We start from the raw sequence: 19199 nt of genomic DNA on the forward strand, positions 1-19199 counted from the left end.
ATTAAGTACAATACATTACGTATATATTATTTGCGGGTACATTTGAATTTACAAAAATCATTAATTGGTACGTTTATTTGCAATTTTGGTACGTTTGATTTTATACATATTGTTAATATTGGTACATTATTTTTATTTGGTACGTTTTATTTTGTACACATTGTGTATTGGTACGTTTATATTATTCTCAATCCTATTTTCCTTAACATACTAAAAGAAAAACTTATTTCGGTACGTTTGATTTTGGAGGATTTAAAAATATTTTAAACTATTTTAAAAAGAAAATATCTTAAATCGTAGATAATTATTGCTAAATTGTGCATTATTGTGAAAATAATTTTGCATCTAACAAACTTTTTTTTTTTACAATTATTTCTAACAGAGGAGAGTGTAATCAAAAGACTAGATTATAGGAAATTTGTTACAATATAATGTGCATATAGCACCAAAATTATGAAAAAAAAAAAGTTTAATCAAATTACTAAAAGGCGTGGATGTTTGATCTAAAAAATTCAAAACTGAAGCACCTATATCAAAAGATTCCTTTTTTTTTTAATCATCGTATTAATAATTTATTATTTTGGCCCAAATATTTTCACTTCATTCAACCCCTTTCGGGCTTTTGCCAACGCCAGTATCGGAACTTAATGGAATTTAACATAATTAATGTCTCTCTAAACCGTGCACAGGAGGACATAGACATGAAATGGCGTATAAATTTTTTTACAAGTAAAGACAGCAAGACCATCTGTTTAAACTAAATTTTGCAAAACCATATAACATTATTGTTGATGATTGGATTATTACTTGAAGTGTTGACTAACGTACTTATTTTCTTTTGGTGACACATCACATGATTTGCAAATTTAGTATAAAAAGTTGGCTTACCTAACATTACTTTTGTTGCCACTTATTACTACGGTCTAATGATATTCCTCTTCACTTGTAAGTAAGAGGTCTTAGGTTTGATTCTCGCCAAAGACGAATTTGAACTCCATTATTGCTAGCCCATTGTGAGGCTAAACCCACCCCCTCTCATTTAATGTAAAGAATATTATTTGTTTAGAAATACATTACTTTTGTTTTCTATGATATTGTATTATTGAAACAACCAAATCTAAAATCTCCCCTAGCCTTGAATTTCAAGGTTTCATACTTGAATGGAGCATCTAAGAGCATCTACAAAAGAGATGTTAAAATGTTCATATAAGCTATAATAGTTATAAAAAAAAAAAGGACCACACTAATTATTAATGATTTTTTATTAATTATTATTGATTCAATCATTATTATAATTAATGTTGTTGTTCACCATTGCATTTGTTTATATCCTGCTTTTGCGTGTTTACGCATCCGTAATCGGAATGAAACTTAGGAATCCGATTCCGATTACGGATAATTCTTATGTTTACTACGATTTGGAGGAATCAACAGTGTGTGGGACCCACACGAAAAATGGAATTCAATTCCTGAAATTGGAGGAATTGGACTCCCTCTATGAGAGAGGTATTTGGATTCCTGGATGGTGAAGGAATCAGGAATGCACTCTACTTTCCTATTATGCCATCTTATTCATAGATGCTTCAGCTTGGCGTTGGAGTTGGAGGAAGACAACCGGGAAGATGAATTTGGCTAGTCAGCTTGGCGTTGGAGGAAGACAACAAGATGGCGATCAGAGTGCTCGGAGCGTTGCTTCCGCTGATGCATGCACTCATGAGGGTGGAGAGTGAGTGGACGCCCAATGACTCGTTAAGCAACACAACAAGGTGCCAACTCTGTTGGCTAGGTTCTTAAAATGTTATTTTTTTTTTCTCCAGGGAAGATGAATTTGGCTAGGTTAAAAGCAAGAAACCGTGCTGATGAGGTGGATGAGGACAACTGTGGATAAAGACAACTGTGGGTTTTAAATGCCCTTCGGAAACTGTTCTTCTTGATCCTAGATGGGGTTGTTTATTTAGTATCCTTCAAGTCCCTGCGATTGATGTATTGTATATAGGAATGCAATTTGGAACTTCGATAAGGAATTGAATGCAATGGGAGTGGTTGTTGATCCTCCTGGAACGATTAAGATGTTTGCTGGTTGCATTAGAGAACTAAGGCAAACTATGTTGTTACAGTGCTATGAACTGGAGTGGTTGAAAACACGGCATGGTTACAAGACTCCTGTTGAAACAAAAAAGGGCATTTTAGTAATCATATTAATTCTTATTCCGATTCAACTGAATTAGTAAACAACTTCTACAAACTCAGGTTTATTTCTATTCCAATTTTTGAACATTTAAGTAAACAGCTTCAACATGAATTCGATTCTGATTCCTCTTCATTTCAATTTCTCCTCAATTCAATTTTTCCCCAATCCAATTCCTCCAATTTTGATTATGAACGAGTTAGTGTTTTCAATCAAGCTAAGGTGAACAGTCTTCTTTTGTTAGAAAATAGTCAACATCACACATAGCCTGTAAAATTAAAATCTGTTCAAAATTTGACACCTTATTAAATGCTCTAATTGTCTTAATCCCTAGATTTATCCAATCATACCTCAAACCAAAACCAAGTGACAAGTCCCAAAGCAAACCGTATCGCCTACAAGTCCGGCACCACCGAACCACCGATTGCACCGGATAAGGACTCTCACCATTACCAGTCCCCTTTCCCCGTGGAAACATTCAACCAAATGCACAGAGTTGCCCTCCCCCAAACATCCCGCTCTCAAAATTGTTGCAGATTCATCTAAGCTCCTACACTTTCGATCAAACCCAAAAATCACATTGAGTTAAACATAATTACCTACATTACGCGCCAATTTTACCAAAATGTCACAATTCGACCCCTACACCCACCTCCACATAGTACACGACCCCGCCACCGACACCCTCACCCGCCCCGCCGCCGCCACTATACCCGCCAACCTGGACCCCGCCCCAGGCGACCCGGTCGTCTCTAAAGACGTGACACTCAACCCGGAAACCAAAACCTGGATCCGGATCTTCCGACCCGCCAAGCTTCCCTCCAACGACAACACCGTGGCCCGCCTCCCCCTCATCATCTACTTCCACCACGGCGCCTGGATATTCCTCTCCGCCGCCGACTCCACCGCGCACACTAACTGCTCTCAGATCACCTCCGAAATTCCCGCCATCATCGTCTCCGTCAACTACCGCCTGGCGCCCGAAACCCGGCTCCCGGGCCAGTACCATGACGCCATCGACGCAATCAACTGGGTCAGGGCCCAGGCCCAGGACCCGAAAGGCGAGACCTGGATCCGAGACTACGCCGACGTATCCAGGTGCTATCTCTACGGTTGCGGATGCGGGGGCAACATCGTCTTTTTCTCCGGATTAAAAGCGTACCAGCTCCAGCTAGAGCCGTTGAAGATCTCCGGGATTATTATGAACCAGCCGATGTTCGGTGGGGTCCAGCGGACTAAGTCGGAGCTGCGATTGGCTGTGGACCAGCTGTTGCCTTTGCCTGCGCTCGACCTCATGTGGGACCTCGCGCTGCCGAAATCAACAGACAGGAACCATCGGTACTGTAATCCGATGGCGGATGGGGCCCACAAGGCGATGATCAAAGGGCTGGGGCGGTTTTTGGTGATTGGGTTCGGTGGGGACCCGATGATCGACCGGCAGCAGGAGTTTGTGACGATGCTGGTGGGTTGTGGGGTCAGGGTTGATGCGCGGTTCGATGACGTGGGGTTCCATAATTTTGACTTCGTTGACACCAGGCGGGCTGCTGCCGTTTTGAACATTGTCAAGGAGTTTATCATCTAATTTTTTATTTAATTATATGATCAAGAGTGTAAATTTCGGCTTTGTTCCTTCTTGATTTTTAATGTTGTGCAGAATAGTTGTTGATGATTTTGTACTGCTTTGTTATACCAAAATATCAAATAGCATACCCAAACCGGCGATTGATGTATTTGGGTCGGTTGAAGGGACATTCAGCCGGTTTGCTCCAACTTTTCTCTCCCTACTCATCGTGACCACCATGAAACACCGCCACCTCGAAGCCGAGACCCAAACACCGACACCTATTTCAACGACTCTCTTCGTTTTTTCTCCATCTCGCGCCACATTAGAAGACTGTTGTGGTTGTTGTTGTTGTTGTTGATATGTGTGACTTGTGAATAGTGGACAATAGTTGATGATCGATGTAGAAAATCAATTGCATGGTCAATGTCCATTGAAAGTTGTATATGGGATGACACAGATCACAAGTTGTATAAGATGATCATAACTTCACAAGTGACAATGGGTATAACATTAAGTTATAGTGAGTGAGGTGTGTAGAGGAGCGTTTGAACATTTTTTCGTTTTTAATTTTTTAATTTTTTAATTTTTTTTATAAAAAGCAGATAACCAGTGGTGAATCATGGTTATCCGCCCCTTTCAGGTTCGGAGGAGGCTAGTTGGGAAGTTCACCCTTCCCGTGGCCATGTTGGATATATGTCAACAATCCACAATAAAATAGATATACTAATAATAAATATGAATAAATATATTCCAGATACTCAATAAGATGAAATATTAATTAAGCAGAGTAACAAAAGATCGAGGCTTACGTACCGCAATATCCTTGAAACAAAAATTTCGCCCCTACTCAGTGCTTGTAATTCTACGGACGTTTGCTTCACCAGGATTTAACGATCTAAGTCAGAAATTCTAGCACTGGAAAATTGACTTCTGGCGAATATTAATGTGGTTCTCTCAGAAAGGATGTTTATGATTGCAAGAGAAGATTTATGATTTTTTCTGTGTTCTAAATGCCATGCAGATAGATGTATATATAATGTGATTATACCTATTCGCAACAGGTATAAGGAAGGGATGCATCTGTTGGGAGACATCTGCTGAAAATGGTGTTTTTGTTTCTGCGTTCTCACACTTCAGACTTCATCTGAAAAGATGAGTCTGTTGGTAAAAATAATTAATTAATTTAAAATATATTAATTATATATTAATTACCAATTAATTAGTACACCCCAAAGCCCAACCCCAAGGGTGAGCCCAATTTTAGTCTCCAGACCTATTACTCCAATCACTTTCTATAAAGGACAAAGCCTTATAAAGTGATAAAATCTTTTTGGAATGGCCAATGTGGAACAAAGAAATTTCTACTCAAACTACTCAAATTTCCAACAATACCCCACATTTGAGTTGAAATTTCATTCAAACTCTAACGGGCCACGATCAAGCATATTTACAGTTTACAAAGTATCGAACCCTTTGAAAAAATAAAAGTATCGAACCCAAACTTCCTTTTTTTTTCCTTTAGAGAGATGTTGTTCGCACTTTTCCACTGGTCACTTGTCGTGGTTGTGCGTTTGAACAATTGGAGGATAGAAAGGTCTTTAGCATTGTGGTTGATGGGGAGCTCAAGTACATGTCAGAAGGGCTTATATAAGCCATTCAACACTTTTGGGGTGTTTCAAAGGAAGTAGGATTATCTTTTCTCCTATTCTCATCCCTTTTCCTCCCCTCCTCTCACACTTTGTTTTTGGTCTTATTGTCTCTATAAAAAAAAACAATATAAGATATTGACGTGGTTTAATCGTAACCGTTCAGGCAGGAGGGGAGAGAAGGAGAGAGAGTTTGGATGGATCTTGTGTATCCTTTGTAATCGAGGCAAATCCGTTTGTAATTATTCTCTCCTAATTGGGATAGGACTAGGTTGTATATTATACCTCACTTTGTGATGAACGAAATACAATTCAAAGCATTCTTTTCTTGACACCAGAGCCAGGTTGTAAAAAACAAGAAAAAAAAAAACCCTAGCTATGTGCGGCCCAGCCGTGGTTGATAATACTCTTTTTTTATTAGCGAGCAACTATCGTCGTTGCTCTCTCTTGACCAGCGAGCGACCGTAGTTGTTGTTCTCTTTCTTTGAATTCGAAAGGATCAGCAAGCAGCAGTTGTTGTTGTTGTTATCCATTTTGTTGAATCCAGTCTCGATCAGCCACCTAGACTTCCACTCTTTGCTCTGCAGAATCCCACCGACAACAGTAGTTTTCATCCTACCTTTGTAGGATATCATTGTCAACTAGTGGCGAAGCCAGATATTATCGAGGAGAAGGGTAAAATTTAAAAAGGCAAAAGGTCCAAAAACATTTAGGCATTAAAATCCTTTTAGATAGTAAACAATCGTATTACAGACTACATGTAATTGCCTACCAATTCATTGACAAACTAAAATCCACAAAAATCCATTGCCAAATTGTAGAATAGAAAATATCGGCCTTCTTTTGTTAGCAGCATTTCATTGTACTTCTTTCATCAACTGACCGAATTGTAGAGTAATCTTATATTTATCCACCTCCAAGAGTTCACCTCTATGTAGCTTCACCACTGCTATCAGCAGTAATTCTCATTCATGGTTGGTGACGCTGAGGTTAAGTCAGTTGCTCCTGTTGTGATGCAGTCTGCAAATTAAACAACTCGAATTTGAACATTTGTATGTTTCTTGATGAGAGGAATTATGATTTGTGGGCTCCTCTCATCCAAACTCATATTGCAGGAAGAAAAAAATGGTTTATATTCGTGGGTCTATCAAGGCTCCAGAAGAGGACAACCCTAAGTACGATGATTGGTTCTCTAAAGATCAAAAAATAAAGAGTTGGTTACTGTCATCCATGAAACTGGAGATTATGAAATGATATATTTGTTTACCCACTGGAAAAGGAATTTAGGATTCGTTGAAGATACCCTTAGCCATAAGGTGCCACGCCTTCATTAGCATGGCCACTCCTTAGCTACCTACTTTGGAGAATTGACGGAAATCCTCCAGGAATTGGAGCACTTTAATAAAGTGGCTATGGAGTGTGCCAACGACATCAATGTTTACAAGAATATTAAACCTGGCTCTGATACCACTAATAGAAACAAGGATACAAAAAAGGGCGTAGGAATGGGAAGGTTTTGTTGCATGCCAATATTTCTGTTATTGAACCCCCAATATCCCCCTTCTAGTCCCGTTGGAACTCCCTTTCCTTTAGAGGATGTTATGGCTGTGTCAAATCCGTTTGAAGCCCTTGAATTTTTGGAGATTGTCTTTGACTCTGATATTTAGGCCATTGCCTATCCGGATACATCTCATTGGCCTAACTGAATTTTGGGTAAGGATATTGATGCTCTCCCGTCCCAATGATTTCACCATAAGAAGAAGAAAAGGAAGAATAATAGAAGTAAAGGTACATCTAAGGCTAGTGGTAAGGGTTGTAGTGCCCAGGACCGATATGGTTCAAACTCAAATGATTAATCTCACTTGTTGGAATGTTAGGGTGCTTAATGGGCTTCCTATGCAACTCGAGGTTTGTAATTTCATCAATATGAAAAAGCTTTACTTGGTTGTTATGGTTGAGACTATAGTACGTGTGAATAATATTGATGCTATTGCTCAATTTGTCTTTCATAATTGGATGACCATCAACAATTACAACTGCCATGCTAATGGCAGAATATTGGTGGGTTAACATCCTACCATTCTTCATGTTTCTCACTTGGCGGAGATTGATCAAGTTATCCATTATCAGATTCAAATTCTTCTAACGAGGCAAAGTTTTTATGGTTCCTTTGTTTACGACTTCAATGATGAAAATCTTCGCAGGGCTTTTTAGGCTAACCTTTGCTCTTTTAGGCACTCCATTGGTGATGCCCCTTGGATTGTCCTTGGTGACTTCAATGTTGTTCGATCCACTGGAGAAATTGATGGGGGCTCTAATTTGAGGTCTAATGTTATTATTGTGTTTGGGGATTGTTTACTTGATGTGGACCTTGATGATTTGAGATTCTCTGGTCAACTCCTTACTTGGTCCAATAAGCAATTCAATGGCATGGCTATCTATCGCAAGCTGAATCGTGTCCTTGTCAACATTGGTTGCTTATCTATGTTTCCCAATAGCTCTACTATTTTTTTTTCCTCCTAGTATCTCTGATCACTACCTAGTGGTGGTTTCTGTGGGTCTTTCTCAAACTCAAAGAAAGTCACCTTTTAAATTCTTCAATTTCTATGCACCATGATAATTTTTTAGCTATTGTTGCACAAGCTTTTATACTCATATCCAAGGTTGCCATCAATTCTAGGTAGGAAAGAAGCTAAGGCTTGTTAAGGCTAAGTTGAAAAAGTTAAACTGTACTCCTTCCCTTCATGTCTCTCTTACAGTTAAGAACTCTAAGGCGACTAATGATTGTTGCCAGGTTAGTTTAGCGTTTATGCATACTAACTTGTCTTTAGCAGAGTTGGAGAAAACCTTATTGAAGAACTACTGTGGTTCCCTTATAATGGATGAGAGCTTTGTTAAGCGAAAGTCTCGTGTCTAATGGATGTCTAACGGCGATTTGAAAACCATTTTTTTCTACAATTCTATTAAGAGGTGGGCTAACCGAAACCGTATTGCCACTATTTGTAGAAGTGATGGGTCTATTACTACTGTTGAAATGGAGATCAACGATGAAGCTGTGGGTTTTTTCAAAGTCTTATTGGCAGTGATTTTGCTATTCCGACCTCTGAAGTCAATCTTGCTGCTTGTAACCTTGTCACAAGTCCTATTTCTTCTGATATGGCTACTGCTATGGTAAAAAAGGTTTCTGGTGAAGAAAGTCATAAGGCTTGTTTCAGTTTGAAGCCTAATAAAGCCCCAGCTTTGGATGGCTTTAATGCCATTTTCTTTCAAAAAGCTTGGCCTATAATTGGTGATCAAAATATTCTCGCAGTCCAGGAATTCTTCAACTCCAACCAGTTACTTCAAGAGCTTAACACCATTATAATTATCCTTGTGCCTAAATCCCTAACCCTTTTTCCATGGGGCATTTTCGCCGTATTTCTTGTTGCAACACCATTTATAAAATCATCTCTAAGATTATGGCTAATAGAATCAAACGTGTTCTGCCTACCGTCATTAGTGGTGCGCAATTTGCCTTTGCGGGAAGTCGTCGTATCGGAGATAATATTCTTCTTGTCCAAGAGCTTTTTCATGGTTACCATTTGAATAATGGATCTCGCAGGTGTGTGATCAAGATGGATATTCGCAAAGCCTATGATACTTTGGATTGGAAGTTTTTGCTTGGTGTTTTGTCGGCTTTTAATTTTCATCCAAGGTTTAATTAATGGATTCCATGTTGTATCTCTAGCGCTTATTTCTCCATGGCGGTTAATGGCGAGCTGGTTGGTGTTTTTTTCCTAGGAAGCGTGGTCTTAAACAAAGGGATCCTCCATCCACTTACCTTTTTGTTATTGCCATGGAGGTATTTTCCTTAAGTATGCATGCTAAAGTGGCTGTTACCTCTCACTTTTGGTTCAATTAGAGATGTGATAAGATTAGACTTACTCATATGGCTTTTGTTGATGATTTGCTTTTTTTTGCCATGGTGACTTACTCTCTGCAAGGGTTTTAAAAGAGGATTTGGATTACTTTTATCACCTTTCTAGTTTAACTCTTAATGCTTCCAAGAGTAATATTTTCCTTGCTGGAGTCAAAACTAGAGACATGACTATAATTATGAGCTGATTTGGTTTTCAAGAGGGGTGTCTTCCCTTTAAGTATCTCGGGGTGCCTTTGATCAATTCTAAGTTGATCTATGTGGATTGTGTGCCTTTATTTGAGAAAGTTGATAATTGTATTCGCAGCTAGGAACATAAATGATTGTTTTTTGCTGGTTGTTTACAATTGGTGATTTCAAGCTTAGGTAGCCTGCAAATTTATTGGGTTTCTCATCTTTTCTTGTCCAAAAAGATTGTGAAAGACATTAAGCAGTTTTTTCTCTGATTTCTTTGGTTCGGCAAGGTATCGGGGAATTATCTTGCTAAAGTGCCCTGGAGGAAGGTTTGTTTGGGACTAAAGGTTTGAACTCTTGTAATTTAGCTCTTATGATTGGAAGACCATCAACAATTACAACTGCCATGTTAATGGCAGAATATTGGTGGGTTAACATCCTACCATTCTTCATGTTTCTCACTTGGCGGAGATTGATCAAGTTATCCATTATCATATTCAAATTCTTCTAACGGGGCAAAGTTTTTATGGTTCCTTTGTTTACGACTTCAATGATGAAAATCTTTGCAGGGCTTTTTAGGTTAACCTTTGCTCTTTTAGGCACTGCATTGGAGATGCCCCTTGGATTGTCCTTGGTGACTTCAATGTTGTTCGATCCACTGGAGAAATTGATGGGGGCTCTAATTTGAGGTCTAATGTTATTATTGGGTTTGGGGATTGTTTACTTGATGTGGACCTTGATGATTTGAGATTCTCTGGTCAACTCCTTACTTGGTCCAATAAGCAATTCAATGGCATGGTTATCTATCGCAAGTTGAATCGTGTCCTTGTCAACATTGGTTGCTTATCTATGTTTCCCAATAGCTCTACTATTTTTTTTCCTCCTAGTGCCTCTGATCACTACCTAGTGGTGGTTTCTGTGGGTCTTTCTCAAACTGAAAGAAAGTTACCTTTTAAATTCTTCAATTTCTATGCACCATGATAATTTTTTAGCTATTGTTGCATAAGCTTTTATACTCATATCCAAGGTTGCCATCAATTCTAGGTAGGAAAGAAGCTAAGGCTTGTTAAGGCTGAGTTGAAAAAGTTAAATTGTACTCCTTCCCTTCATGTCTCTCTTACAGTTAAGAACTTTAAGGCGACTAATGATTGTTGCCAGGTTAGTTTAGCGTCTATGCATACTAACTTGTCTTTAGCAGAGTTGGAGAAAACTTTATTGAAGAACTACTGTGGTTCCCTTATAATGGATGAGAGCTTTGTTAAGCGAAAGTCTCGTGTCTAATGGATGTTTAACGGCAATTTGAACACCATTTTTTTCTACAATTCTATTAAGAGGTGGGCTAACCGAAACCGTATTGCCACTATTTGTAGAAGTGATGGGTCTATTACTACTGTTGAAATGGAGATCAAAGATGAAGCTGTGGGTTTTTTCAAAGTCTTATTGGCAGTGATTTTGCTATTCCAACCTCTGAAGTCAATCTTGCTGCTTGTAACCTTGTCGCAAGTCCTATTTCCTCTGATATAGCTGCTGCTATGGTAAAAAAGGTTTATGGTGAAGAAAGTCATAAGGCTTGTTTCAGTTTGAAGCCTAATAAAGCCCCAGCTTTGGATGGCTTTAATGCCATTTTCTTTCAAAGAGCTTGGCCTATAATTGGTGATCAAAATATTCTCGCAATCCAGGAATTCTTCAACTCCAACTAGTTACTTCAAGAGCTTAACACCATTATAATTATCCTTGTGCCTAAATCCCTAACCCTTCTTCCATGGGGCATTTTCGCCGTATTTCTTGTTGCAACACCATTTATAAAATCATCTCTAAGATTATGGCTAATAGAATCAAACGTGTTCTGCCTACCGTCATTAGTGATGTGCAATTTGCCTTTGCAGGAAGTCGTTGTATCGGAGATAATATTCTTCTTGTCCAAGAGCTTTTTCATGGTTACCATTTGAATAATGGATCTCACAGGTGTGTGATCAAGATGGATATTCGCAAAGCCTATGATACTTTGGATTGGAAGTTTTTGCTTGGTGTTTTGTCGGCTTTTAATTTTATCCAAGGTTTAATTAATGGATTCCATGTTGTATCTCTAGCGCTTATTTCTCCATGGCGGTTAATGGCGAGCTGGTTGGTTTTTTTTCCTAGGAAGCGTGGTCTTAAACAAAGGGATCCTCCGTCCACTTACCTTTTTGTTATTGCCATGGAGGTATTTTCCTTAATTATGCATGCTAAAGTGGTTGTTACCTCTCACTTTTGGTTCAATTAGAGATGTGATAAGATTAGACTTACTCATATGGCATTTGTTGATGATTTGCATTTTTTTGCCATGGTGACTTACTCTCTGCAAGGGTTTTAAAAGAGGCTTTGGATTACTTTTATCACCTTTCTAGTTTAACTCTTAATGCTTCCAAGAGTAATATTTTCCTTGCTGGAGTCAAAACTAGAGACATGACTATAATTATGAGCTGCTTTGGTTTTCAAAAGGGGTGTCTTCCCTTTAAGTATCTCGGGGTTCCTTTGATCAATTCTAAGTTGACCTATGTGGATTGTGTGCCTTTATTTGAGAAAGTTGATAATCGTATTCGCAGCTAGGAACATAAATGATTGTTTTTTGCTGGTTGTTTACAATTGGTGATTTCAACCTTAGGTAGCCTGCAAATTTATTGGGTTTCTCATCTTTTCTTATCCAAAAAGATTGTGAAAGACATTAAGCAGTTTTTTCTCTGATTTCTTTGGTTTGGCAAGGTATCGGGGAATTATCTTGCTAAAGTGCCCTGGAGGAAGGTTTGTTTGGGACTAAAGGTTTGAACTCTTGTAATTTAGCTCTTATGATTGGATGACCATCAACAATTACAACTGCCATGTTAATGGCAGAATATTGGTGGGTTAACATCCTACCATTCTTCATGTATCTCACTTGGCGAAGATTGATCAAGTTATCCATTATCAGATTCAAATTCTTCTAATGGGGCAAAGTTTTTATGGTTCCTTTGTTTACGACTTCAATGATGAAAATCTTCGCAGGGCTTTTTAGGCTAACCTTTGCTCTTTTAGGCATTCCATTGGTGATGCCCTTTGGATTGTCCTTGGTGACTTCAATGTTGTTCGATCCACTGGAGAAATTGATGGGGGCTCTAATTTGAGGTCTAATGTTATTATTGGGTTTGGGGATTGTTTACTTGATGTGGACCTTGATGATTTGAGATTCTCTGGTCAACGCCTTACTTGGTGCAATAAGCAATTCAATGGCATGGTTATCTATCGCAAGTTGAATCGTGTCCTTGTCAACATCGGTTTCTTATCTATGTTTCCCAATAACTCTGCTATTTTTTTGCCTCCTAGTGCCTCTGATCACTACCTAGTGGTGGTTTATGTGCGTCTTTCTCAAACTCAAAGAAAGTCACCTTTTAAATTCTTCAATTTCTATGCACCATGATAATTTTTTAGCTATTGTTGCACAAGCTTTTATACTCATATCCAAGGTTGCCATCAATTCTAAGTAGGAAAGAAGCTAAAGCTTGTTAAGGCTGAGTTGAAAAAGTTAAATTGGACTCCTTTCCTTCATGTCTCTTGCAGTTAAGAACGCTAAGGCGACTAATGATTGTTGCCAGGTTAGTTTAGCGTCTATACATACTAACTTGTCTTTAGCAGAGTTGGAGAAAACCTTATTGAAGAACTACTTTGGTTCCCTTGTAATGGATGAGAGCTTTGTTAAGCGAAAGTCTCGTGTCTAATGGATGTCTAACGGCAATAGGAACACCGTTTTTTCTACAATTCTATTAAGAGGTGGGCTAACTGAAACCATATTGCCACTATTTGTAGAAGTGATGGGTCTATTACTACTGTTGAAATGGAGATCAAAGATGAAGCTGTGGGGTTTTTTCAAAGTCTTATTGGCAGTGATTTTGCTATTTCAACCTCTGAAATCAATCTTGCTGCTTGTAACCTTCTCACAAGTCCTATTTCTTCTGATATGGCTGCTGCTATTGTAAAAAAGGTTTCCGGTGAAGAAAGCCCCAGCTTTGGATGGCTTTAATGCCATTTTCTTTCAAAAAGCTTGGCCTATAATTGGTGATCAAAATATTCTCGCAGTCCAGGAATTCTTCAACTCCAACCAGTTACTTCAAGAGCTTAACACCATTATAATTATCCTTGTTCCTAAAATCCCTAACCCTTCTTCCATGGGGCATTTTCGCCGTATTTCTTGTTGCAACACCATTTATAAAATCATCTCTAAGATTATGGCTAATAGAATCAAACGTGTTTTGCCTACCATCATTAGTGATACGCAATTTGCCTTTGCGGGAAGTCGTTGTATCGGAGATAATATTCTTCTTGTCCAAGAGCTTTTTCATGGTTACCAATTGAATAATGGAACTTGTAGGTGTGTGATCAAGATTGATACTCGCAAAGCCTATGATACTTTGGATTGGAAGTTTTTGCTTGGTGTTTTGTCGGTTTTTAATTTTCATCCAAGGTTTAATTAATGGATTCCATGTTGTATCTCTAGCGCTTATTTCTCCATGGCGGTTAATGGCGAGCTGGTTGGTGTTTTTTTCCTAGGAAGCGTGGTCTTAAACAAAGGGATCCTCCATCCATTTACCTTTTTGTTATTGCCATGGAGGTATTTTCCTTAATTATGCATGCTAAAGTGGTTGTTTCCTCTCACTTTTGGTTCAATTAGAGATGTGATAAGATTAGACTTACTCATATGGCTTTTGTTGATGATTTGCTTTTTTTTTCCATGGTGACTTACTCTCTGCAAGGGTTTTAAAAGAGGCTTTGGATTACTTTTATCACCTTTCTAGTTTAACTCTTAATGCTTCCAAGAGTAATATTTTCCTTGCTGGAGTCAAAACTAGAGACATGACTATAATTATGAGCTGCTTTGGTATTCAAGAGGGGTGTCTTCCCTTTAAGTATCTCGGGGTGCCTTTGATCAATTCTAAGTTGACCTTTGTGGATTGTGTGCCTTTATTTGAGAAAGTTGATAATCGTATTCGCAGCTAGGAGCATAAATGATTGTTTTTTGCAGGTTGTTTACAATTGGTGATTTCAAGCTTAGGTAGCCTGCAAATTTATTGGGTTTCTCATCTTTTCTTGTCCAAAAAGATTGTGAAAAACATTAAGCAGTTTTTTCTCTGATTTCTTAGGTTCGGCAAGGTATCGGGGAATTATCTTGCTAAAGTGCCCTAGAGGAAGGTTTGTTTGGGACTAAAGGTTTGAACTCTTGTAATTTAGCTCTTATGACTCGCTATATTTGGTTTTTGATCAGTCATGGAGGTGGTAATGTGTGGTCTAAATGGGTCAAAGCATATTTGGTTCAAGACAAGTGTTTTAGGAGCCTAAAAGTGTCGTCTACTTGCTTCTGGAATTGGAGGAAACTTTTAAAGCTTCGGGAACTTATTAAGCCTTTTATTCATGTTTCAATGGGAGATGGGTCGTCTATTTTTCTGTGGTATGATAACTGGTACCCTCACGGTCCTCTCTTAGACGTTTGAGGCTGCGATACAGTATTAGCCTCTGGTCTTCATATAAATTCTACGTTTTCTTCTGTGATTAGGACCTATGAATGGTGTTGGCAGTTTACTACCAACCCAATTTTTTTTTACATTCAATCAAATTCCTACAACATTATGCCTTTTTCTCATAATTTGGATTCTTTCTTTTGGGCTCCTAGCAATGATCGTATTTTCTCTTAAGCTTCTATATGGAATTGCATCCGTCCTGTGGCACCTAAAATTTCTTAGAAGCACTTAGTGTGGCATAGTGTGTCTATTGCACGTGTAAGTTTTGTGTTATGGTTAGCCATAAAGAATAAGCGCACTATGCTTGATCGCATTGGTCAATACGCTCTTCGTGCCAATCTTAATTGTGTGTTGTATGACTTTGAGTTGGAATCCCACTCTCACCTTTTCTTTGAGTGCCCTTATAGTGAAGGTCTTTGGCGGTATGTGTTGATGAGGTGTGGGGTTCCCTGGCTCCACCCTCCATGGCTTTCTTTTGTGGAGTGTGTAGCGGCCCAATGGATGGAGAAATCTTTTCCCATGGTGGTTAGAAAACTTTTGCTGGCAATCACTGTATACTGGTATATAGTGTGAGCAGAATAACCGCATCTTCAATAAATGTAGGAAACCTGCTGCTACATTTCTTCAATTGATCACCAATATGATTCGGTGTCAATTGTACACTTTGAAAGTTAAGCCTTCCACCATTAACATAGGGGTCTTCCAGAACTGAAACGTTGTTGCTCCTTAGTCTCTAAGTTATTTGTTGCCTTCCTCTGCGTGGTTTAGGCTTTGGTTTTTAGGTTTTCCTTTTTGTTTGCTCGTGCTTTCAATTTTCTTCTTTGCCCAGTTTTCATTTGTTGTTCTCTTTATGTGACAACCCGTCTCGAATAATGTTACGGATTTTGGAATGGAAGGGTATTTTGGTAATTTCACTATGGTTAGGTTAGATATTTTGAAATTATGCTTTTGGTCTTAATTGGTGTGCCCAAGGGGCAACCCAAATCCCTCATCTCTCTCTTCCCTCACAACTCTCTCTCTTCCCTCACAACCCTCTCTCTCTCTCTATTTCTCATTTTTCCCATATGTAACTCATAAACCTCTCTATCTTATCTCCACCTCTATCAACTCTCTCCCTCAATCATTGTCCCTTCATCTCTATGAACCACCATCCACCACCATCAATCTCCTCTACCTGTGAGCTCCACGAAACCTAGAGCAAGGAAGAACACACTCACACCTCTTCGTGTCTCGTGGCACCGTGGTGCTGCCACTGTACACTTCATTCCTCCAGCGAAACCTCGATGACCTCGACTAAGGTAAACCCCTGAATCCCTATAAATCATGTTTAAGAATGAGATTGTGTCACTTCTTAGTAGTTTTGTGGATTGTGGATATAGAACTTTCTGGGAAAAACCTTCCCTAGTTTGCCGGCGAGGAGCCCGACCTTTGTAGGCGTTTTCAGCCACCTTTCGACCTCTTATTGGTACGAGTCTCTTCCTTGTTCCTTGGGCTTCATTTTGGTATATTGCATGATAGGTTTTAGGTAGGTTTTGGGATTGAACGGAGCTGAAAAGGCTCCAGCTTTCTTCTTCCTCGAAAGGGCCAACCTGGCCTGGAAACGGGTCAAACCTAACTCGGAAACACTAAACTGGCCCAACGAGTTGGGCCATAGAACCCAGCCCAATTGGCAAGCCCAACCCAATAACCCTGAAACTCAGATCCATCAGCATAAACCTGAAACTCATTGAACCTAAGCCTAACCCAGCCTTCGGCCCAACCTAGTTTTCTCAACCCAGAACCCTGGTCAGAGCGTGGATGTCTTGGCCGACGCGTGGAGCACTTGCGCCTCGTGCCGACCAACTTTTCAACGACCCAAATCGGCACGTAGTGACGCGTGTGGCGGCTCGTAGGGGTACCCAAGGTAACCCTTTATGTTTTTCGACGTCCTAAATCCATTTACGACGTCCATTTGCCCAAATTCAACTATTTTAGTAAAGTTTTATTAATTGGTACCTTTATGTGCTTAGGTGCAATTGTTTATGGTGTTTCTGTCCTCTCTAGTTTGCACGATTCTTCGAAGGCAAAGTATCTATGAGTGAACCCCTTCCAAAACGCATGTTTTAATTATTAGAAATGCGTACATGAAAAGCACGATTTGTTGGTTACGTTTTATGAAACATTTATGAGTAAATTGGATTTACACTTTACGATATATTAAGCTTTACAGGATTTACGTTCTTTGAAGTATATATGATTTATGATTATATACTTTGAACATGATTTACGATATGACGTTTTAGTTATTGAGCTCCGAGTTGAGATAGGTATATATATATTTAGAAATATTATGTTCATGTTTTTATGTGCTTATTTAGTGTTTATTCATACGATCTACCTACGGGCGAATAATAATGCCTACAGGCGAATGATACTTATATATTGGCTTTAGGCGGGGGATGTAGTGCCTACCGGCATAAGATACTTATATTGGCTTCGGCCGAGGGATGTAGTGCCTATTTATAATGGCTTTGGTCGGGCGTAGGTTAGTGGCTTCGACCGGAAGATACATATATATGGCTTTGGCCGGGTGTAGGCTGGTGGCTTCGACCAAAAGATATTTATATATTGCCTATAGGAAGGAGATATAGTGCCTTCAGGCGAATGAAGATTTATTTAGGTATAAGAGTATGGTTTATTTAAAGCATACTTATGATATTTTGTTACTGTAGTAATGTGTCAGTCATGACATCATTTGGATGTCACGACTTCCGAATTCGATGATATTCGACACAATTGTATGAACCTTTCTCTGTTTGAATTGTCACCTTCTGGTTGAAATACAATTATTCATGTTAGGATTGTGCCTCATCGGTGACGAAATGGATTGTTGGACAACTTTGAACATCAGACCGATATTCTGCAACATGCCTTCACTAGGAATTGCGAGCAGATTCAGTTTTACACTATAGTGACATGAAACAGAAAATCTCAGTAAAGGGAAGTCTAGTTAAGACCAGCTGAAGATCTGAAATGGTGATGCCACTCTGCAACATGAGTTCATTAGGAATTGCGGGCAGAGTCGGATCTACATATGAGTGTTTGGAAATTGAAAGATTTTAATGGTATGAGTTGGTTAAGACCAACTGGAGACCCAAAACGGTGATGCTACTCTGCAACATACATTCCTTAGGAATTGCAGGCAGAGTCGCATCTACATAGAAGTGTGGTGAAACGAAAAATCTAAGTGGTTCGAGCTTGGGAGATCAAAAATAGCGATGTCACTCTGCGACATGCGTGCCCTAGGAATGGTGGGTAGAGTCATATCTTTATGGAAATTGTTCGAAACATTCGAAGTGCGTGTTGGAGAAAGCAAGTAAGCATTAAACGTTACGAAGTTTAGTAGGTGTTAGTTAATGGGATTGAATCAATGTCCTCAGACTTGTTCCTGCTGAGGAAATTCATGTGGATCCTTCGAACAACTCTTGGCGATTGTTCTACCAATAACCTTCTTGCTTACTCCAACCACGAGGTCAGGTTCACTAAATATCGATTGTCAGTTGTACGTCAAATTCTTAGAACGTTATTTTTGTTTAGAGTAGATACTTTTCTTGGGAGTTTCTTTGGTAGCAGACGTTATTCTCATCAATTTCCAAAAGGGGTTACAACCGTTGGAAATTGAAAATGCTCACAAGATGTTGTGAAATACGAAATGTCTTTGGTCTTGTCAAATCTTATTAGCAGTTCTTAACTACTCTTTTGAGCTTAGACCTATTTCCTTTTTGGCTAAGAAACCAGTTAACTTTACGACGATGCTGACGGTGAATGAAGTTTTTGACAACGGGTTATTATCCCATCTGATCATAGTTCTTACACTTTTCGAATTCTACGGTGGTATATTATTATTAAATGTTTAGCTACACGTTGATGCATCATGATGAAGTAATGCGTGTGCCTCTTGACGATTGGAATCGCATGATGTGAACCATCATATCTTTGACCTAGAGCTAGTAATGATCTTCCTTGTTGTAAAATCTGGTGACGTTTTCTTTATAGCGAGAAATGTTGCGTCCTTTTTTACCAAAGAAGTTGTAGTGTGTTTTCACACAAAAATAGTTGAGTTGGAGACAGAAGAGGTGGATGGAACTCATTGGTGAGTTGATTGCACCTTTGAGTACCTGATGAGTAGATTTTATATTATATATTT

At 39.0% G+C, this 19199-nt stretch overlaps 1 protein-coding gene across 1 annotated transcript; it reads left to right on the forward strand.

The window, feature by feature from the left end:
• Window positions 1–2543: 2543 nt before the first annotated feature.
• LOC126610346 (probable carboxylesterase 9) lies at window positions 2544–3918 on the forward strand. The gene has a single exon (XM_050278397.1). The coding sequence runs from the start codon at window positions 2814–2816 to the stop codon at window positions 3768–3770; it is 957 nt and encodes a 318-aa protein (XP_050134354.1). The 5' UTR covers window positions 2544–2813; the 3' UTR covers window positions 3771–3918.
• The last annotated feature ends 15281 nt before the right edge of the window (window positions 3919–19199 follow it).

Source organism: Malus sylvestris, chromosome 2 (genome assembly GCF_916048215.2).
Source record: "Malus sylvestris chromosome 2, drMalSylv7.2, whole genome shotgun sequence".
Classification (NCBI taxonomy): Eukaryota; Viridiplantae; Streptophyta; class Magnoliopsida; order Rosales; family Rosaceae; genus Malus; species Malus sylvestris.

What these genes read in the sequence shown, in the direction of transcription:
- LOC126610346 (XM_050278397.1), top strand. Translation starts at nt 2,814, where the DNA reads ATGTCACAATTCGACCCCTACACCCACCTCCACATAGTACACGACCCC.